We start from the raw sequence: 23,386 nt of genomic DNA on the forward strand, positions 1-23,386 counted from the left end.
AGAATTAAAAATTTAAGATTTAAATTTAAACCCTGAACTGATGTATAACATAAATATAAATAATCATGTATAGCATAAGTACTAGGCTTACTCATTCCTTGTAAGATGGAGTTGCACTGTTCAGTTCAGATCCAGTTCGGATTGGATTCATGACTCCTACTCAAAGAGCAGGTTGTGGACATGACTCGGAGAGCTTTTCTACAGCTTTGGTTTGTGCGTCAGCTATGACCCTTCCTGGATCTTGACTCTCTGCACTAAAGCCCTGGTCATCTGTTGTCTGGATTACTGCAATATGCTTTACATGGGGTTACACCTGAAATCCATTCAGAAGCTTCAGCTGGTTCAAAGTATAGCAACATAGAGCAGTCTTTGGGACTCCAAAGGAGTATCTGTTCTGTGAGTTGCACTGGCTACCAGTACAGTGGTACCTCTACCTACAAATGCCTCTACTTACAAACTTTTCTAGATAAGAACTGGGTGTTCAAGATATTTTTGCCTCTTCTCAAGAACAATTTTCCATGTACAATCCTGAGTCTTCGAAACTGTAACCGGAAAAGACAGGGAGAAGCCTCCATGGGGCCTCTCTAGGAATCGCCTGGGAGGAAACAGGGCCGGAAAAGGTGGGGAGAAGCTTCTGTGGGGCCTCTCTGGGAATCTCCTGGGAGAAAACAGGGCCGGAAAAGGCAGGGAGAAGCCTCCATGGGGCCTCTCTAGGAATCTCCTGGGAGGAAACAGGGCCGGAAAAGGTGGGGGAAAGCCTCTGTGGGGCCTCTCTGGGAATCTCCTGGGAGGAAACAAGGCCTCTACCCTCCCTGTGATTTCCCCAATCGCACAGATTATTTGCTTTTACATTGATTCCTATGGGAAAAATTGCTTCTTCTTACAAACTTTTCTATTTAGAAACCTGGTCATGGAACGAATTAAGTTCGTAAGTAGAGGTAGCACTGTATTCTTCCAGGTGCAGTTGAAGGTGTTGGTTATGACATTCATTCATTCATTCATTCATTCATTCATTCATTCATTCATTCATTCATTCATTCATTCGTTTGCTTGCCTGCCTGCCTGCCTGCCTGCCTGTCTATCGCATCTATCTATCTATCTATCTATCTATCTATCTATCTATCTATCTATCTATCTATCTATCTATCTATCTATCATCTATCTACCTACCTACCTACCTATCTATCATATTTCTATGCTACCCAACTCCCGAAGGACTCTGGGCAGCTTACAACAGGATATAAAATACATTTAAAAACATAATAAAAGATTAAGTTTAAACATCACTTACATACATACATATCATTCAAGGCCGGACCTCGTAAAATTGCAAGATCAAAGGCCACAAGCCTGCTAGAAAAGCAAGGTCTTCAATGCTTTCCGGAAGGTCAGTAGAGTGGGGGCAGTCCAGATCTCAGGGAGTAGTTGGTTCCAGAGATCCAGGGCAGCCACTGGGAAGGCCCTTCCCCGTGGGCCCGCCAGCCGACATTGTTTAGCTGACGGGACCTGGAGGAGATCAGCTCTGTGGGATCTTATCAGTCGCTGGGAACTATGAGGTAGAAGGTGGTCCCGGAGATAACCTGGCCCTGAGCCATGTAGAGTTTTAAAGGTAATAACCAACACCTTGAATTGAGTCCGTTAGGGACTCAATAGGAAGCCAGTGCAGCTTGTGGAGGATTGGTGTATTGTGAGTGTACCTAGGTGCACCCGCAACCACTGCAACCCAGAGGACTGACTTGGCCGGTTGGCTTGGGAACCCAAAGGAGCGGTATCAGTGGAGGTGACTACTAGATTTATAGCAAACTCCACCTCCCCTCCATCTTATTTTCTTATGGTTGTATAATTGTTTTCCTTTTCATCGTTTATTCTGTTGTTTTGTTACTTTATTATTGTCATGCTTACATTTTTCATTTCCCTGTTTTTATTTTTGTAAGCTGCTTAGAATAGCCCCATGGTGAGATATAACTGCCAAATAATGTTAACAGATAAACAAGACAAATTCAAGATTAGATGATGGATTTCAGAAAAGCATTAATATATGCTGGAAACCTGCAGATGAAATTGATCAAATACTTTGTTAGTAATCATTATTTACCAATTGTGAGGCCCCAGATGTTGGTTTTTTGATTTCTGAATTATGTGTATTCTGGTAATGAAATGGTATAAAACAGTTACTGGATAAATGCTAAGCTTCTTTTACGTTTTCTATTAGCTTTGAACTGGATTGCTCTCAGTGAATTTTGGAGAGCAGAATTAAACTGTGTTATATATTGGCAGCAGTCATCCCCTGAGGATTTTTCTCAGCATATCTCTTTTAAGGTTTATATTTTCTTAGATCTGTGTTCTTTTTGCTTCTTGAAGGGATAAAACGCCTGTTCATGTTGTGGTAGATCCTTGTCTTAGCCGTGTTTTACGACCTCATCAGAGAGAGGTGAGTACAGTGGGAAGTAACTATAGCAGTACGTACTATAATCAGCTGTTAAAGGCTCTGTAATTCCTGTAAAACCACAAAGCTGAGGAATACCAGGTCTCATGCTATATAAAGAAGTTCCAATTGCTCTGCTTGTCCTGGGGAAGCCCTTACTTTGAGAAGCATGACAATATCTATTTTAAAAAAACTTTCCATTTTTTACTTTAATTTTTTAAATTTAATTATGGTACAATGTATACTGATATATCAGTGATGGGGTACCTATAGCATGGGTGCTACAGGTGCCACATGGAGCCATATCTGCTGGCCATGTGAGCTGTTGCCTTAGCTCTGCTCCAGTGTGCATGTGTGTGCTGGCCATCTGATTTTTGGCTCACACAGACGCTCTGGTAGGGAGTTTTTGGCCTCCACAGGGCCTCTGGGGGGGATGGGAGAGGCCGTTTTTACCCTCTCCCGGCTTCAGGGAAGCCATTGGAGCCTGGGGAAGGTGAAACACAAGCCTACTGGGCCCACCAGAAGTTGGAAAACAGGCCATTTCTAGCCTACAGAAGGCCTCCAGGGGGCAGGGAAAGCTATTTTCGCCCTCCCCAGGTATTGAATTATGGGTGTGGGCACTCGCCCATGCGTGATAGTGCATTCACATGCTCTTTTCACACCCGAGGAAAAAAAGATTTGCCCTCACTAGGATATACAAATATAAATAGAGGCATATTTATTTCCTGATTTTAAGAAGTACATTAGCAGTACTCTGCTTAAATTATTATTTTATTTTTATTTTTTAAAAATATTTTTATTGTTTTTCTTTAAACAGACAAGACAGACATTTAACATTTAAAGGAGCTACCATTGCTCCGCTAGTCATAGAAGTCTAACTAATACAAAACAAAAAGTCTAACTATAATCAGATCAATACAGAAATACAATTTATAATATTCTGCATTCTTATTAAATTTACCTCTATATTTCCATTTTTATATTATAATTCATATAATTCAAGTCAGTTCTCATATCTATAAATTTTTTCAATTTATTTCCGTTTAAATAATCAAATGGAAACAGAATTTTATAAAATTTGGGACAAAGTGTACAAATGGTGGAATGTTAAAAAATAGTTTAAAAATATATTATTATTTTAATTTAACAACTATTACAAAAAAAATTAAAAATCATAAAATTGGGTACACTTAAAGATTGCCTTGGTTAGCAATGAAAGTTCCAGTCTCGAAAATGTGGTCGTAGGTTTAAGTCTTATTTGTACTTGTCTGCCTGGGCATGGCAGTTCTTCTGCAAAGCATTGCAAGACGAAGTATAGCTAGCAATTTTACTAAGATTGTTTTTCTTTAGTTTGCCATCTTGATTTATTTCTGCTTGAAATAAAGTAAAACAATTCAGTCATGTCCATAGATTATAGGCATAATAGGCCACTACACAGGTGCTGCTTCTTGAAAGTTTGAGGTTTTTTAAATACTGTAATTTGAATTCCACTAATGATGAACTCCTGGTTAACTCTGTGATTTCCACCGTCTGGAATTGTTCGTTGCTCCAATAAATGGTTAGATATTGGTCTCTACAATTCTGTTAGATAATTCGGTATAATTTTAAATATTCTATATATCTATTTAAATTGAACTCAAGCACTTTCCTACAGGGAGTGAAGTTCCTATGGGAATGTGTTACAAGCCGTCGGATCCCTGGAAGTCATGGCTGCATCATGGCAGATGAGATGGGTCTGGGAAAGACCTTGCAATGTATCACTTTGGTTTGGACCCTTTTGCGCCAAAGTCCGGACTGCAAGCCTGAAATCGACAAGGCCATCGTGGTTGCGCCTTCCAGCCTGGTGAAAAACTGGTACAACGAAGTGGGCAAATGGCTTGGAGGAAGAATCCAGCCACTGGCTATTGATGGAGGCTCTAAAGAGGACATAGATAATAAGCTAGGTATAAATGCTACTCAATATGCAGCTGTTGCGAAGCAAGGAGAATGCTTTAACTAAACTGCCAATGGGTTTTAGGCTAAACCATATAATGATGGGGATTTTTTTAGCAGGCTGTGCTGAGGCTGATTGCTGTGGTTAAATGGTCTAATTAGCAACTTTTGTAGTTATGAATTAGGAAAGAGCATAGACACTACACAAAAAGGATATTAGCTGGTGCACTCTTCAAATTGCTTAAAGAAATTCCCATTGAAATGAATGAGACTTATGTATGTTTATATTCATGGGATAATTCTGAGAATGGCAAAATCTGATTTTAAACCGAAGTATGAAGAGTCAGAGATATAATAGTACAGTTGTACCTCTTGATACGAGCTGCTCCACATGCGAGTATTCCAAGTTACGAGCCACGACGGGAGCTAAATTTCTGTTCGACACCCGAGCTCAAATTTGGGATACGAGCCGAGCTTCCACTAGGTGGCGCAAGAATCCTTGCTTCTGGTTATCTCGGCAGGGAAAAACAAAGGCTAAAGGCATTCCTTCGAGATACGAGTTGATCGACATACGAGCTCGGTTCTGGAACGAATTAAACTCGTATCTAGAGGTACTACTGTACGTGGTAAATTAAGGATAGGTTCATAGACCAGAGCTCTGTCCTGACTTAGCAATAAACTGTTAAGTTACTTTGAATAATTGAATGCTACACAGTATTTTTCAGATTCAAAGCAGTGCAGAAGTTGGGGAATATCAGAAAGCAGATTTATCGGAGAGCAGGGATGGAAAGTGTAAAAGCCTGTTACCTTTGGGGGCATAAATTACTTATTTTAAGAAATTCTAATGCTTGGATGCAAATTACTTTCAGTTACTTCCCTTTGCATTTATTAAATTATACCTGACTTTAAATACATTTTAAAATCTTCATTCCTTCGCCATTTTCATTTTTTCCCCTGATAGTTGGATTCGTGAACCAGCGAGGCCGTAGAATCCCATCTCCCATCCTGATAATTTCCTATGAAACCTTCCGTCTCCATGCAGAAGCTCTCAAGAAAGGGACTGTTGGGTTGGTCATTTGTGATGAGGTAATGAGTTCTTTGGAACAGTCATGTTTTTAAACATCAGCAGTGAAGGAATGGTATAGTAACTTGCAAGTTACTATAAGCCAGTGTTTCTCAATCATTTTCTGTCCTGTCTCCCTCTGGAAGAAGTAAACGTTTCAAACACACACACACACACACACACACGCTACCAACTCTATGCCGGGATCATTGTTTGCAATATTCAGCACGTTTTCACTGAAAAAACTCAAGTGGCTTATCAGCGTGATTGGAGTATAATGTGTTTAAGTGATGCCTTAATTTATTTGGCTTCATGCAGTCCGCTGCCAACATTTTTAGACACAGTAAACATACAGGTCTTTCTTCGTTTCCCACCGTAGTCACGGTGAAGCCAAGCTCTGCATACGCTTCACCATATTTCCTCATCTTAGCTTTCGGGAGATTTATGTTTGTCTCACCTCTGTCTTTCTCCTCCTTTCTTTTCATCCCTGTTAAATATTTTTCCATAGTGTCTCTTAAAGGTTGGTTATATGCACTTCATATTTTCTACTCTGTGCTGTGTGCTATTGTTCGTTGCAAAACCCCTTACACCCTGTGGTAAAAAAAACCCCAACCACATTCCCCGGGGTCATGCGCCCTCCTGGCATCGCCCCCACTATTTGAGAAACACTGCTATAAACACTTTTTCACCATCATCCCAGTTCTAAGGCATACTTCAATTTTTTTTCTGACAATTCAATTTTGTTAGCTATATGTTTACAACTGATAGAACCATGACAGTTTTGCCTCAATCTGTCATAGTCTTTCCCCTAACTAGCTGTTTCTTCATTGCTTGACTGCAATCACCATTCCTGAGACCATTTAAATATAGGAAGATAACATTTGTTTACTATTTCTTCTTGACTTATTTGCATTAGATTCACACTGCCTATTGGCATAGGTTTAGGATTTGTAAGCCGCCCTGAGTCCATTAGAGAAAGGTGGCCTAGAAATATATTTATATATATATATATAAATAATATACAGTGTTCCCTCAATTTTCGCGGATTCAAACTTCGTGAATAGCCTATACCACGGTTTTTCAAACAATATTAATTAAAAAAGACTTCTTGGGTTTTTTCCCCTATACAGTGATCCCCCGCTCGTTGCGAGGGTTCCGTTCCAGGACCCCCCGCAACGAGCGGGTTTTCGCGAAGTAGCGCTGCGGAAGTAAAAACACCATCTGCGCATGTGCAGATGGTGTTTTAAACTTCCGCAGCGCTAGCGAGGAGCCGAAGATTGGGGGGCGGCGCGGCTCTTTTAAAACATCGCTGCCGACATGGGGGGCTCGCTAGCACCCCCCCGAACCCCCAACCCAGGTTTGGGGGGGTGCTAGCAAGCCCCCCATGTCGGCGGCGATGTTTTAAAAGAGCCGCGCCGCCCCCAATCTTCGGCTCCTCAGCGGCGAACGAGCGAGCGAAGCCAAGCCGGCAGCAATGTCGCCGCCGCTGCAGCCAACGCGCGCTACGATCTTCCGGGCCAGCCAGGCTCAGTCACGGAAGGCAGCCGCTTGGCCCGGGATGCTGGGCCGAGAGGAGCCGGGCTTGATCCGCTGAGCCTGGCTGGCCCGGAAGATCGTAGCGCGCGTTGGCTGCAGCGGCGGCGACATTGCTGCCGGCTTGGCTTCGCTCGCTCGCCGCTGAGGAGCCGAAGATTGGGGGGCGGCGCGGCTCTTTTAAAACATCGCCGCCGACATGGGGGGCTCGCTAGCACCCCCCCGAACCCCCAACCCGGGTTTGGGGGGGTGCTAGCAAGCCCCCCATGTCGGCGGCGATGTTTTAAAAGAGCCGCGCCGCCCCCCAATCTTCGGCTCCTCAGCGGCGAGCGAAGCCAAGCCGGCAGCAATGTTGCCGCCGCTGCAGCCAACGCGCGCTACGATCTTCCGGGCCAGCCAGGCTCAGCGGATCAAGCCCGGCTCCTCTCGGCCCAGCATCCCGGGCCAAGCGGCTGCCTTCCGTGACTGAGCCTGGCTGGCCCGGAAGATTGTAGCGCGCGTTGGCTGCAGCGGCGGCGACATTGCTGCCGGCTTGGCTTCGCTCGCCGCTGCAGCCAACGCGCGCTACGATCTTCCGGGCCAGCCAGGCTCAGTCACGGAAGGCAGCTGCTTGGCCCGGGATGCTGGGCCGAAAGGAGCCGGGCTTGAAGATCGCAGCGCGCGTTGGCTGCGGTGGCGAGGGCTTGCGATGGAGGGTGGAGGAAGCGGCCATGGGAGGGCGAGCTGCCTCAGGGAGGAGGATCGGGCGGGACCAGGTGGGGGCTGGAATTTCTTCGCCAGGGCGAAGGGCGGGCGAGCGGCGAAGGGCGGGCGAGCGGGTGCTGGGGAGGGCTTCTCGCCCTCCCGCCAGCAAGAGGGGGAGCGAACGGCGTGGGCAGGCAAAGGGCGGGCGAGCGGCAGCGAGGAGTTTGCGTGGGCGGTGGGGAAACTCCTCGCTGATGCCAGCAAGAGGGGGAAGACCCAGGGAAGCCGCCCAGCAGCTGATCTCCCGGTTGCCATCTACGCATGCGTGCCCATAGAAAAAAAGGGCACGCATGCGTAGATGGTATTTTGACTTCCGGGTTGAAAAATCGCAAATTACCCTGTTCGCAATGGTCGGGGACGCAATAACCGGGGGATCACTGTACTACGGTTTTTCCCACCCAATGACATCATATGTCATCGCCAAACTAATAATTTTTGCAAATAAATAACAAAAAAAAATTGTTAATAAATAATTATGTTTATAAATATCAGGATCACTAAGTGTCTTATTCAATGGTGAGTACCAGTAATAATGGTGAGTAAATGGTTGTTAAGGGAATGGGAAATGGTAATTTAGGGGTTTAAAGTGTTAAAGGAAGGCTTGTGATACTGTCCATAGTCAAAAATGGTGTATTTACTTCCGCATCTCTACTTCACGGAAATTCAACTTTCGCGGGCGGTCTCGGAACGCATCCCCCGCGGAAATCGAGGGAACACTGTATATATATATATATAAATAAATAAATAAGAAAGATGCCATTGGGTTTTTTCTTACTTTTCCATATTTTCCATAACTTTCCTTAAGTCTTTCCCATTTCCAGCTGTCAGAGTAGTATCATTAGCACCTTTGAGATAGTTGGTGTTTCTTCCAGCACTTTTAATTCCAATTTCTGTTCCTACTGGTCAGCTATTTCTTAATTCTGTGTATAACTTAAATAATCAAGGTGACTAGTAGATTGGCAAGCTGTGGCAAATAGCTCCCAGATTGAGGTATAGGCAGCAAAAATATGAAACACAAAGGCAGAAAAAAGCTGTCACCCCCAAAATAATTTAATGATGTATTGTAGCCTTCTTCCCCTGCCCCCCTTCCCCCAGGGGTGGATACCACTTACCTTCGCCACCGGTTCACATTGCGATGTTTTGCATGCACGCACATGCTCCACTCGCGTGCGCATCCCTTCCTGCAATTCCACTTAACCCGGGGGCAGTCAGGAGGGCACTTTTTCAAACAGCGAAAGAGGAGACGCCATCCAAACAGGAAAAAATTCACCAGGAAAAAAAAAAAGATGGTGGCGCACACGGACCACCGAATCGGGTCCGTGACATCACCAGCGGGTGGAGGTCTAGCCCGAACCGGGAGGAACCATCACTTCCTCCCCTCCATGAGAAAATTACACAAAGAAATAGGTATTATGGATACAGGCACAATTTTGTATTCATAGGAGCTTGGATTTCTAAGCAAAATCCAAACCAATCATGAAAGCTTTAAAAAATAACTATCCCAATGGAAGACCTGATCTGATCATCCAAGCTTCCTTCAGTGTTTTGTCTCACTGTAATGTACCATTGGTACATTTTTCCATAGCTCTTCTCTCTTTTATAGGCTTTGTCTCCCCAAACATGGCCTTGTTCAATTCATATGTGCTTCTGCCCACTTTTCATTAGCAGGAGACAAAACAGTGGGCTCCGCGTGACCAGGTGAATACAATAGGCTTGGCTGGAACCTTTTTGTTACTGAAGAGAACAGAAAGAAATGACAGATCCAGGCAGGGGGCCCATTGGGTTGAGAATTAAATCCTGTTTGAAGAAAAGATCAATGCTGTTGGCAATACTATACTGTATTGGGTTCTTTCTTCTTTTCCTTCTAAAGTAGACTTCAGAACAAGATTTCCCAATTCCAGTCAAGGAAAAGTTAACTGTACAGTGTTCCCTCGATTTTTGCGGGTTCGAACTTTGCAGAAAGTCTATACCATGGTTTTTCAAAAATATTAATTAAAAAATACTTTGCGGGGTTTTTCCCTATACCATGGTTTTTCCCACCCGATGACGTCATATGTCATCGCCAAACTTTTGTCTGCCTTTAATAAATATTTTTTTTAATAAACTTTAATAACTAAACATGGTGAGTAATAATCTGAATGGTTGCTAGGGGAATGGAAAATTGCAATTTAGGGGTTTAAAGTGTTAAGGGAAGGCTTGTGATACTGTTCATAGCCAAAAATAGTGTATTTACTTCCGCATCTCTACTTCGCGGAAATTCAACTTTCGCGGGCGGTCTCGGAACGCATCTCCCGCAAAAAGCGAGGGAACACTGTATTGGGTTTTAAAAATGAAATGTGGCATGTAGTAATGATCACATTGCTGACTTTCTTCCTTGATTAAATATAGGATAAATCCAATTTTATAATTTTGGAAGGAACAAGATATGACTATTAAATATACTCAGGTCTAATGGACTTATTTAAACTAATGGTATCTGATTTAAATGGATGATTCTGTTGCTAAGGTGGATAGGATCAGTGAAAATCATTACTCCGTGGATTTGAACACGGGATCTTTTGCCTGCCAAGCATATCTATGTTTCACATGTTCACTGGAGATCAGAAGAAAGCAAGTGTGCATATGTTTTCTCATATGTATAACCTGAGCAAGAAGATTTAATGTATTTTAATATTGATGATAGAAGGGTATGTATCAGTACATTGAACTAGAAGCCTTTTTAGCATCTTTTAAATGAGAGATTTGGATAATTAACTCTAGCAGCAGATTAATCAATAACCAATAAATCTATTGAATATACCTTTTTAAAAATCATATATGTTATAAATGGTAATGTTTGTTGCCTTGAACTATGAGCATTTGTACCATCTAATATATTCCCTATTTTTTGCATCATTGAACTGAGATAATTTTCCTGAATTAACTGGCCTTTTAAAAAGACTTATTTTTTATTCTGTCCATGCATGATTTTTTTTTCCTCTCCAATATTTTTTTTCAGGGGCACCGGCTGAAAAATTCAGATAACCAAACATACCAGGCTCTCAACAGCTTGAATACGCCACGCCGGGTTCTCATCTCTGGCACTCCCATTCAAAATGATCTCCTTGAATATTTCAGTCTAGTACATTTTGTCAATTCAGGCATTCTAGGTAGGGACATCTTCATAAAACAGTTGTCTAAATTAAAGTTCCTAACTTGGCAAACCCAGTTTAAATTGAATAGTTTTGGCTAGCCACAGGGAAAGAATGATATATAGCAAACCTGTATATAAATTGGGGGTGGGAATGTATTTATATTGGTGTGAAGGACAGATAACTGAGAGCTTGGGAAAGTCTCATTCTTTGGGTCAAAGTTCCATTGCATCATATATTTTCTGTGTACAAGAAGAGGGAACAATTCTTCCCAGCCTTCTCTCACCCAGAGAAAGTCATTCACTGAGACATCATTTTCTGATTAGTCTTAAATGTAACACATTCTTTGTCTACGGAGAGGGGCGGCATACAAATCTAATAAATAATTATTGGCCTGCATTGGCTGCCGATCAATTTCCGGTCACAATTCAAAGTGTTGGTTATGACCTTTAAAGCCCTACATGGCATTGGACCAGAGTACCTCCGGAACCGCCTGCTACCGCACGAATCCCAGTGACCGATAAGGTTCCACAGAGTCGGCCTTCTCCAGGTCCCGTCGACTAAACAATGTTGGCTGGTGGGACCCAGGGGAAGAGCTTTCTCTGTGGCGGCCCCGACCCTCTAGAACCAGCTCCCCCTGGAGATTAGGATTGCCCCCACCCTCTTTGCCTTTCGTAAACTCCTTAAAACCCACCTCTGCCGTCAGGCATGGGGGAACTGAGCTATCTCCCCTTGCCTATGTAGTTTTATGTATGGTATGTTTGTGTGTATGCTTTTTAAATAATGATTTTAGATTTTTAATTTTAGATTTGTTATTGTATATTGTTTTATTGCTGCTGTGAGCCGCCCCAAGTCTGCGGAGAGGGGCGGCATACAAATCTAAATAATAATAATAATAATAATAATAATAATAATAATAATAATAATGGTTTGATGTCAGAAGCATTAGGTAATGAAAGTTCTATCAGCTCTTCTTTTCAACTGAAAAATCCTGGGTTTTAAAAAAGATTTTCATATAATTAAGAAAATGGGGACAGGGAGGGGATAAGGGTGTTTTTAGGACAACAGGTACTTAATTCCAAAATGTATCTGCTTTCGTACAGGGACAGCCCAGGAGTTTAAAAAGCACTTTGAAATCCCCATTTTAAAAGGCAGAGATGCAGATGCAAATGAGGCGGGAAGGCTGAAAGGAGAAGAGAGGCTGAAAGAGCTGATTAGTATTGTTAACAGGTGAAGTTGAGCACTCTTTTATCTCTATTTTCTTCTTTTTTCTCTTAAGTTCTTATCTTGATCCTGTACTAGAGGCTTGTTATCTTAGAATGTCTTTAGCTCATTCAACTATTTTCCTTAAATCATCATCATATAATTCAATGGTTCTCAACCTGGGGGTTGGGACCCCTTTGGTGGGGGGGCAAACGACCGTTTCACAGGGAAAAGACAAATTTCCCATGGTGTTAGGAATTAAATCTTTTATTCTGGCGCCTTGGAACATATTTTTTACAATTCGACCAATCAGACATTTACAGTGGGGGTGTCCCTCTGACCTTCCTGTCAATCAGCTTAAAGCTCTGTTGGGAGAATTGGCGCTAGACTTATGGTTGGGGGTTACCACAACATGAGGAACTGTATTAAGGGGTAGCGGCATTAGAAAGGTTGAGAGCCACTGTATATAATTTCTCTGCATGCTTCATCTCATCAGTGTACGAGTTTTGGGTTGCAAAAATACAGGCAACCAGTAGATAACAGCACAGGAATTTGAACTTTCGGTATCATTCTTCTTCCCATTTTTGCAAGTCAGAATTGATAGTCCTGATTTTTATTTCTGTAATCATATCGTGGCAGTACAGGTAATCCTTGATGTAGGACCACAATTGGGGCTGGAGTCTCATTCAAGCAAAACAGTCATTAACCAAGTTGTCCATGAAGCTACTTTGCTTGACAACCTTAGCCATAATCCCGGTACTACTGGTTGTAGCTATTAAGTAGACAAAGCAAAAGGGATGCCTGCTGGGAAGATTTCGGCCCCACACCACAGTCTGTCACTCTCAAATGTTCCTGCAGCTCATCAAAGAAATTGAAGTTTTCAATGAGAATATTTCATTCATTCAGATCTATGATGTGTTATTTGGGTGTTCCCTTTATTTTTTTTGAGCAGTGTATTTTGGCTATAAAAGCAGTTGAAATCTCAAAAAGATTTCAAGTCCATTCTTGCAGCTTGCCAAGGGGTTTACGTCTCTATGTATGGAGTGGAAACCTTTCTAGGGCTGATTCTTGGGTGCTAGGTAACATGTAAATGCAAACCAGTTGCTAACCACCCAAAATGCTGGGGACAGTACAATGTTTTAGAATGGCCAGCTGGGCTTTACAGGGTCTAAAGCACTCTTTCCCAGGCCACTATAACTTTGAATGGTTTTTACGCAACAGGTTGTAACTCGAGGAATACCTGTACTGCTTTTATTGTGTTGCCTTCCTTAATTTCCTTTTTGACTATTTGGTCAAATCAGCAAGAAAGTTGATTTGATGGCTGCTAGTTAGAAAGATTCGATCAAGAAAAGCATTTACTCTCCTGTGGAAATTCTATGCGTTTACCAGAAAAGGAATCCTGAAAATATTGCTAGGTATTCTGGATGAAGGTCTTCCTACTTACTAGCATTAGGAAGAAATATTGGTGAAATCTAGTCAGGAGATTAAGCATGGTGTTAATAATAATAAGCTTATCTTTGCCTTTCCTTTCTAGATGTCTGATAAGAAGAACTTCAGATATTCTCTCCAAATACCTGCAGTGAAAATTGAGCAGGTGGTGTGTTGCAGGTATAAAATTAAATGGCAAGGTGTATAATAAGGAACAAGTTTTGTGCTTAATGAAAAAAAAAGGGATTCATCGGTGCAGAGAGGCTTTTGAATTTAAGCTCAATGTATAGGCCAGTACAGTTATTAAAACTTGGTGGTTGGTATTATATGCTACATTTAATTCTACTTTGGCAAAACAGTCACGTTTGCTGTTGATAGGGTCTGGTTAATCTTTCAATAATTTCTACAGAATTAGCATAATTGAAGCTACCATGAATATTATTTTTAGAATTGTTATAATTGAAATCTAACGGTCATTTTTTTCTCATATGATCTGGGAAAAACTCTGCAAGAAAGTGGGGTGTAAGCCCCTGGTTCCCAGCATAGACCCCATGCCCACAGGGTGGCAATTTGATTTTTAATGGGGGCAATTGGAACCTTGTTTAAATCAAGCTAATGGCCTTTTTAGGCTTCCTCTGCATGTGAGGATAAATCAGCACCTAAAAAACAATAACTTATTGGACCCAAATCAGCATGGCTTTACTGAAGGCAAATCATGTCAGACTAATCTTATTGATTTCTTTGACTATGTCACAAAGGTGATATTGCCTACCTGGACTTCAGCAAAGCCTTTGATACGGTTCCACATAAAGAGCTGATAGATAAATTAGTGAAGATTGGACTTAATCCCCTGGATAGTTCAATGGATTTGCAGCTGGCTGAAGCGTAGACATCAAAGAGTTATTGTTAATGGCGAGTATTCTGAGCAGAGTCAGGTTACAAGCGGTGTGCCACAAGGGTCTGTTCTGGGTCCTATTCTTTTTAATATGTTTGTGAGTGACATAGGGGAAGGTTTGGTAGGGAAGGTTTGCCTATTTGCCGATGACTCTAAAGTGTGCAATAGGGTTGATATTCCTGGAGGCGTCTGTAATATGGTAAATGATTTAGCTTTACTAGATAAATGGTCAAAGCAATGGAAACTGCAGTTTAATGTTTCCAAATGTAAAATAATGCACTTGGGGAAAAGGACTCCTCAATCTGAGTATTGTATTGGCAGTTCTGTGTTAGCAAATACTTCAAAAGAAAAGGATTTAGGGGTAGTGATTTCTGACAGTCTCAAAATGGGTGAACAGTGCAGTCAGGCGGTAGGGAAAGCAAGTAGGATGCTTGGCTGCATAGCTAGAGGTATAACAAGCAGGAAGAGGAGATTATGATCCCGCTATATAGAATGCTGGTGAGACCACATTTGGAATACTGTGTTCAGTTCTGGAGACCTCACCTACAAAAAGATATTGACAAAATTGAACGGGTCCAAGGACGGGCTACAAGAATGGTGGAAGGCCTTAAGCATAAAATGTATCAGGAAAGACTTAATGAACTCAATCTGTATAGTCTGGAGGACAGAAGGAAAAGGGGGGGACATGATCGAAACATTTAAATATATTAAAGGGTTAAATAAGGTCCAGGAGGAAAGTGTTTTTAATAGGAAAGTATACACAAGAACAAGGGGACACAATCTGAAGTTAGTTGGGGGAAAGATCAAGAGCAACATGAGAAAATATTATTTTACTGAAAGAGTAGTAGATCCTTGGAACAAACTTCCAGCAGACCGTGGTAGATAAATCCACAGTAACTGAATTTAAACATGCCTGGGATAAACATATATCCATCCTAAGATAAAATACAGAAAATAGTATAAGGGCAGACTCGATGGGCCATGAGGTCTTTTTCTGCCGTCAGACTTCTATGTTTCTATGTGTTGTAGTTCACTTTTTGAATAGCTAGAATTATATGTCATGGGGGGAGGGGGGGAGGCATCATGATTTTAGAAATGCTTAGGTGGGGAAGGCAAAAAAAGGCTGGGAACCACTGGTGTAAGCAGTATGCCCTTTCCCAGTGATAAAGCAGTTAAACCAATTTAAAAGACTGTTCTACTTTAGACATGAATCATTCATCCCATATCCATTCTGCCTGCTTAGAGAAGATAATTAATATTCCTCTGGTTTTCAAAGCTATGGGCACTTTCCCCAAAATGATCAGCATTAAAGAATTAAAAACCACAAATCTTGCCTTTAATCCCTACATTTCTTCCCTGTCTGTTATTCTGCAGTGAATGAGTTGTGTAGGTTTGAACCATGTCTATCTGTGTTCCTCAATAGCAACCCCAGTTGTTGTGAACAATATTTCCATCCTACTGGCTATTGCCATGTGTACATGGACCAGTATTTACAATAACACAGAAATGCCTATGCACATATTATCATATGGAATCTGGCTTTAGGTGGGCAAGGTGCAAGCTATATACACGTGGTGGACAAACAAATGGAAACACTTGACTTTTTGGCATCATAATGTTTGAACATGTTCAAATCAATCAAACTTGACATATTTTAATGTTTTTTTAATTCTGTTATTTTATATGTTTTTTTTAAACTACCTTTTTTTAACAGAAATTTAAGGAAATTGGTTATAATCTTCTAGAAATGGCAGACCTCTCAGACCTTCAAATAGGCCAAATTGTTGGTGCTTGAATGGCAGGCGCTAGTGTAACAGAAAGTGCCCAAATGTTTGGCGTTTCAAGAGGTAATGTCTCAAAAGTAATGACTGCTTTGAAAGAGAAGGGAAAACGTCCGCAGCCAAACACAGGTCTGGTCGAAAGTCGAAGTTGTCGGAGAGAGACCGTCGGACTAAAGCGAATTGTTAGAGCGGATCGCAAGACCACAGTTCCTAAAATCACTGCAGAGCTCAATAGACTCGTACAGAACCCCAGTTTCCACAAAAACTGTTCAAAGGGAGCTTCACAAATCTGGGTTCCAAGGTGTTTCCATCTTTTTGTCCACCCCTGTAGATGCTTGGGGAGAAGCTGTTACAAAGGGCAAATGCAATAAGAGAAACACATTGTTTAATTGATGAGACTCAAAGTAAGCAAATACATTGGAGTGAACAGGATAACCAGCCTTTCAGGTAGCCTAGACCCTATGCTAGGGATAGCGAACCTCTTTTTGCTCAGGTGCCAAAAGGGTGTGTGCACGTGCAATAGTGTGTAAGTGCATGCCCACACCCATAATGCAATGCCTTCCCCCTAGCATGCAAGCACAACCACCACCACCAATGCTGCCACCACATACATGTGCACAGTAATTTTTTTGCCATCCCCAGGCTTCAGGAAAAAAATGTCCCCATGGGCCTACTGGAAGTTCATTTCAGAACTTCCGGTAGACCCATTAGGGTCCGTTTTTCGCCATCCACAGGCTCTGGAGCCTGGGGTGGGGTGAAGATGATCCTCCTCCGCCTGCTGGGAGGCCAAAAATCAGCTGGCCAGGGCAAGCATGTGCACTGGAGCTGACATAGAGCAATGCCACGTGTGCCCTCAGATATGGCTCTGTGTGCCACCTGTGGTTCGCCCTCATGGACCTATGCCATACAGGGCTTTATATGACAGTATACATACATGCAATGGGATGATCTTTCTGTTTAGAGATTTAGAATCCTCTACTTTTACTCATATGGTCATAAATGAGGACAGGGATGGTAACTATGAACAGTGAAACAAATGAGATATAGGTAGTCCCTTGACTTACGATGGGGATCTGTTCCCACGGCACGTTTGTAAGCCGAGTTTGGTGTAAATCGAAATATTCTGATTTACATGAGTATTCCGACTTATATGGCGGCGGCGGCGGCAGCTTCTTCAAGGAACCAGCAGCCGGTCTTTCTCAGCGCTGCGTTGCTGCAGCCTCTGAGGCTGCCCGCCACCGTCTCCGTTCGGGTGAGGGGATCTCCATGGTGGGTAGCCTTGGAGGCTACAGCAACGCAGCGCCAAGAAGGACCGGCTGTTGGTCCCTTGAAGCCACCGCCGCCTCCGTTCGGGCGCGACCAGGAAAGACGTCTTCGTGATGTCAAAGCTCCGCCCCATGGAATTCCCTATTGGGATTTCCCACCTACGTTTCAGCCTCCAGAATCGGCCGAAAAACGCCGCTGCCGATTGCAAAAACAGCGCTCCGCCAGGCGTCGTCACCCGACTGTAACCTTCTGAAACAGCCAGGCGCTTCTCGGCGGCCCTCCGGAACCCGAACTCGAACCTGAACTTTTGCCGAACTTCCGGGTTCGGTGTTCGGGGAGAACGCCGAGAAGCCCCCCGGCTGTTTCAGAAGGTGACAGGCGGGCGGCGGCGCTTCTCGGCGGCACCCCTGAACCCCGAAAAGTTCGGCAAAAGTTCGGGTTCGGGTTTGGGTTTGGGTTTGGGAGAACGCCGAGAAGCCCCCCGGCTGTTTTCAAAAGGTGACAGCCGGGCGGCGGTGCCCAGCGGAGCGCCATTTTGCGATCTGCGGGTGGGTTCGTAAGGCGAAAAAAGTTCGTAAGAAGAGGCAAAAAATTTCCGAACCCTGGGTGCGTATCTCGAAATGTTTGTATCACGAGGGGTTCGTATCACGAGGTACGACTGTACTAGCAAATATTTTTAGTATTTAAATTTGGATAGTAAAAAAAAAAGGTCTGATTGATTCAGAGCTGTATTAATCATGTACCATATTTGCCTTGAAACTAAATAATATTACATGACTTATCTTTAAAATGATCTAATATTTATTTTTCTCTTCTGCGTCAGGCCGACTGCCCTCCAGGCAGAGTTATACAAATACTTTTTGATGCAAGCCAAGCCTGCAGAAGATCTGAAAGAGGGGAAGATGAATGTTTCATCTCTCTCTTCAATCACATCTCTGAAGAAGCTTTGTAATCGTGAGTAATTCTGACAATCATGTCTATGTATATTTATGCAACCTCCTATTCCCATCTCAGGCCCATATTCCTGGAATATGATAAAATTAGCCACATGAAAACAATCTGTCCTTGAAGGCTTTGAATATTAATCTGAATAATTTGTACTTTGCATAGTGAGCAAGAAGGTAAAAATTAATTGTGTCTTGAGTGCTAAGGCACATTCCTTAGAGCAGTGACTATGCACACCAATTGTTCCAAACTATACTTTTTGTCCTTAAATTTCCAAGGACCGTAATTCTGGCCCTCTGATTTTGCTCTTATGTAAGTAATTTTAGGTACTTAAATTTCCATGCAAACAAATTATATTCTTGAAACCAATTTACTGGGTTCTTGATATTTTCTGAGGTGGTTTGTTTTCCTGCCGACCAACAAAAATCCCATCAAAACATCTCAAGCAAACGTAAACACCCGGTTACCAAAGAAGAAAAAAACCAAGACTCATCTACAACATACAGTGTGTGTGAACTGTAACAGCTACTATAGAATGTAGAATGTAACCATCATTGGAATAGAACAGCTGGGAGGGATCTTGGAAGACCTCGCTATCAGAAGACCTGATGGAAATCTTTTAATCTCTCAACAAGTAGACAAATTGAATCACAATTTCAACTGGGAAATTGTTAATGTTTTAGAGCAGTGTTTCCCAACCGTGGCAACTTGAAGATATTTGGACTTCAACTCCCAGAATTCCCCAGCTGGCTGGGGAATTCTGGGACTTGAAGTCCAGATATCTTCAAGTTGCCACGTTTGGGAAACACTGTTTTAGAGTACACCAAATCTAAACATTTATTTTATTTATTTATTTTTTAGATTTATATGCCGCCCCTCTCCGCATTTATGGAAGTTTGACATTGAGGCCAATCAAACAACAGTAGACACATAGAGATAAATATATATATATATATATATATGCTAACTTGTCCTACCAGGCTTGGTGGGAAGTTGGCTTCCCCACTTCAGTTCTAAGTTATATGTATTCTTTATTGTTGAGATATTCATGAACTGGGACAGCCATGTTAACAAGGTTAGCCAATGAATAGGCATAGCAACTGAGTAAGCCAATGAGAGCCAACCACTTCTGAGTCTGTGCAGAGCATCGAAACTGGAACTTAGGTATACGGCTGGGCATGTGACTATCCACTTTGCATTCTGTTCATTCTGCTCTCTTTCCTCTCTTTGCTTGTTTGCTGCTAAAATGAGACCATCTCCTCTTTGTGTTTACTTGAAGAAATAATCTGCTAGTGGTATTGTAAATTCATCTATGTTATTATGTTTATAAATAGTATATTTATAATCAATATAGAGGAGATGGATGGCATAAAAGCAAATACATAAACAAACAAATAAATTTATTGAATCCGGCTGAATCAGTCATCTGAATGTGCTTCTGGTTTTGATTTTTGCAACAAATTCTTAATATTTATTATTGAAATCTGTTTATCCTTGAAATAATTATTTTGGGTCCAAAATTAAACATATATAGAAGTAAATGAAAATGATGCTACTGGATTAAAAAATAGTTATAGTGAGGAGCGTGCTCCTCTGCAGCTCTAGTAACCTATATTCTAGATGCTATTTCATGGAGCCTAAATTTGTATTTTGAAATTAATCAGCCTTATGGATAATCCATGTTTGATGTCGTCATTACTTCAGCAGCCTTCATAAATTGCATAATCTGCTTGTGCGTTAAAAATCTGAGTCAAATATGCTGCTTCTTTTTTAAAATGAGGTCTGGATAGTTTAGAGTTACAGCAGAAATCAAAGCTTTAGAGGTCATTAGAGGAAGACTGTTATGGATTTACAACTGGTAATCCTTGCACTGTTAGCCAGTGTGGAATTGGCCACAGCACTGAATCCCAAAAATAAAAAATACTCAACTTCTCTTAAAGAGAGGCAAACCACTTTTGTACATTTTAAATTTAGTATTGTATGTTAACCTATTCATTGTGTCTTGTTACTCTGATGGTATCTGTTGAGAGAAGGAATAGCATCGCATGGAGGTCCCCAACTTTTTTTTTTAGGCTAACTTTAAAAACCTCATTAACCTCCATAAGTTTACAGAGAGGGGCGGCATACAAATCTAATAAATAAACAAACAAACAAACAAACAAATAAATTTATGGAGTGCTTGACAGCTGCCAATTCCATGCATTGACTCCTGAATTCTTCTGCAGATCCTGCCCTGATCTATGAAAAGTGTGTAGAAGAGGAAGAAGGGTTTGCTGGAGCTTTGCAGTTGTTCCCATCTGGCTACAGTGTTAAGTCTCTAGAACCTCAGCTCTCCGGTAAGTATTCACTGCAAGATCAATCTGTACTCTGTCTGCACAAGCAGGTGATTTCTCAGCCCTATGGAAAATACACATACAACTCATTTTGTTTCCTTCCAGGAAAGATGCTGGTTTTGGACTACATTCTGGCAGTTACTAGAAGCACTAGTGATGATAAAGTAGTGCTGGTGTCCAATTACACACAGACCCTTGACCTTTTTGAGAAACTCTGCAGAAGTAGGAGGTATAATGACTGAGGCTAATATATATATTGGGAGTGAAATGAGGGGGAGTTAAAAATTATCTTGGACAGAGAGGGGGGGAGGGAGGGGGGAGGGGGGGAAGGAGAGAGAGAGGAGAATCTTTTTCCTTGTTTGGGATAAAGCCATTTTTATTTCAGTAAGATATTTATATTAATTATTTTAATTAATTAATTATATCATCACATCCTGTTTTTGTATCAGGTATTTATATGTCCGTCTGGATGGTACAATGTCCATTAAAAAGAGAGCAAAGATAGTGGAGCGATTCAACAATCTTTCTGTAAGTGAAGCTTCTAATATCAGTTTCATGGAGATTTTTTTAGTACCAAACCCTGTCTTTATATAATGTCAGATTTAACTGAAAGTGATGTTCTTCAGTTTGACATAAGGATGTAGCTACAAAGCAGCAATATGTTAACAAGCTTTGTTTTAATGTGCTTTCCAAAAAGTCGGAACCACTATATAAAGAGTGTGCTTCAATTATTACAGTCCCAATTGCAGTACCAGAAATTCTGTTAAGGTTGGACTCTTTAAGAATCAGATGGCTTTGTTGCTATTGTAGTGGGATGGAGTCCTGCACTTGTTCTTGAATCAAAGTCTTGCTTGCTCATGTCTTGGTAATTTCATGCTTGGACCATTGCAGAGGTCCAAGCAATACTATTTTGTGATTTTTTGAGATTTGCTGTTCTACAGATAATTTATTTTAACGGTCACCTATGCTTGCTAACTTTTTTTTCTGGTTTCACAGAGTCCTGAATTCATTTTCATGCTGAGTAGCAAAGCTGGGGGATGCGGCTTAAATCTGATTGGAGCAAACAGGCTTGTGATGTTTGATCCTGATTGGAATCCAGCCAATGATGAGCAAGCTATGGCCCGAGTGTGGAGAGATGGACAAAAGAAAACGTGCTATATCTATCGATTACTTTCAGTAAGATTGATCTATGTAATTCACTGTTGACATTAGTATCTTGGAGCCTATGAAATGAAGCCTTGAGGTTCTTTCGCAGGGACGAAACAAGTTTATAGCAGGTGTCTTATTATTTATTTATTATTATTAAACAAATATCTATATTGCCCAACTCAGTGTAACATCTAAGTTGCGTTTGAGTTAGTTTCTTATGCTGTACCATGAACAGTCTATGGAAAGGGGCGGCATACAAATCTAATAAATAAATAAATAAACATCTCCAAAATAAGGTAACATAGGTGAATTATATGTATTCTTGAATCTTGCCAAATAGAACCTTTTACTTGTTTAGAGGGAAATTATTAGTGTTTCAGACTGGTAGCTTAAGAAAAGAGAGTGGAAAACATATCCTTGTTTATTAAAACATGACTTTTTCTAGGAGTCTGATCTTTCAAATGTTTTTATAAGGGATGCATCTTGTCTTTTACCAAGACAAGATCTAGCTAGTTATATTAGCCTTATCCAAATGCGGGTTGGGATTGCAAGTTTCAGAATTCTTTGCATGGGTACTCCAAACATGTAGGTTACAATATGTATCTAAAACAACACCATTTTGGCCTGACATAGTGCTAGCAGCCTACTTTTGGGTAACAAGCAGGATTTACTTAGAAGCTATTTTTTTCACATGCTAAAGATTTGATTTTTAGGGGGACAAAAGTAAGATTTTAAATAAAGTATTTGCAGAACATCCCATCTTTCATGAATTGACTAAAGGTTTTGCTGTATTTGTGTTTTGGGGAGGGAAAAAAAGAATTGCTAATGTCAACTTTGACTGATAGCTCTGCTGAAGCCAACTAGGTTGTTAAAATCATGTTAAGGAATGTGCAGTGATTTTAAGAGTCAAACAGGTCGCACAACAACTTTTCACCAGATATATTTTTATTTCTGTAGACAGGGACAATTGAAGAAAAAATCTTCCAGCGGCAGACACACAAGAAGGCACTTAGCAGCTGTGTAGTAGATGAAGAACAAGATGTGGAAAGGCACTTCTCTCTGGGGGAACTGAAAGAGCTATTCACACTCAACGAGACCACTACAAGCGATACTCATGACAAGTAAGTCTCAGAAAGGCTTAGGTACCGATAGCTAATTTGTATAGACAGAGATTAGGAGACATACGGTATTTTTGGAGTAAAAGACGCACCTTAATTTTTGGGGAAGAAAATGGGGAAAAAATCTGCCTACCAGGTATTCATCTGGCTAGCGTCCTTAGTCTGGTCAGCTTCAGCACATTATTTTATCCCCTGGTTAGGGCTTAAAAAAACCTTATTCGGAGCAATGAAAAAGCCTGCAAATTAGTAAGAGCCAGTAAGATCATTGGGGCTGGAAAAAAAAAGCTTTGAAAAAGCTACATTCAGAGTATATAAAACACACTCAAATTTTCATCCTCTTTTTTTGGGGGTGGGGTGGGGGTGGAGGTGCGTTTTATATTCCAAAAAATATGGTTGATGAAAATATTAGTACAGTATTGTTTAAAAACAAACAAACAAGA

At 41.4% G+C, this 23,386-nt stretch overlaps 1 protein-coding gene across 1 annotated transcript in view; it reads left to right on the forward strand.

Annotated features, from left to right (window-relative positions):
- Positions 1–23,386, forward strand: part of RAD54L (RAD54 like) — a 31,800-nt gene that overhangs the window by 6,807 nt on the left and 1,607 nt on the right. Inside the window, 13 exon segments of the mRNA XM_070745811.1 lie at positions 2,362–2,431; positions 4,080–4,368; positions 5,319–5,443; positions 10,696–10,846; positions 11,932–12,058; positions 13,566–13,606; positions 13,609–13,639; positions 18,225–18,355; positions 20,572–20,682; positions 20,785–20,908; positions 21,129–21,207; positions 21,676–21,855; positions 22,786–22,949. Of these exon segments, the coding sequence (XP_070601912.1) occupies positions 2,362–2,431; positions 4,080–4,368; positions 5,319–5,443; positions 10,696–10,846; positions 11,932–12,058; positions 13,566–13,606; positions 13,609–13,639; positions 18,225–18,355; positions 20,572–20,682; positions 20,785–20,908; positions 21,129–21,207; positions 21,676–21,855; positions 22,786–22,949 (1,623 nt within the window).

The sequence above is a fragment of the Erythrolamprus reginae genome, chromosome 3 (assembly GCF_031021105.1).
Source record: "Erythrolamprus reginae isolate rEryReg1 chromosome 3, rEryReg1.hap1, whole genome shotgun sequence".
NCBI lineage: Eukaryota > Metazoa > Chordata > Lepidosauria > Squamata > Dipsadidae > Erythrolamprus > Erythrolamprus reginae.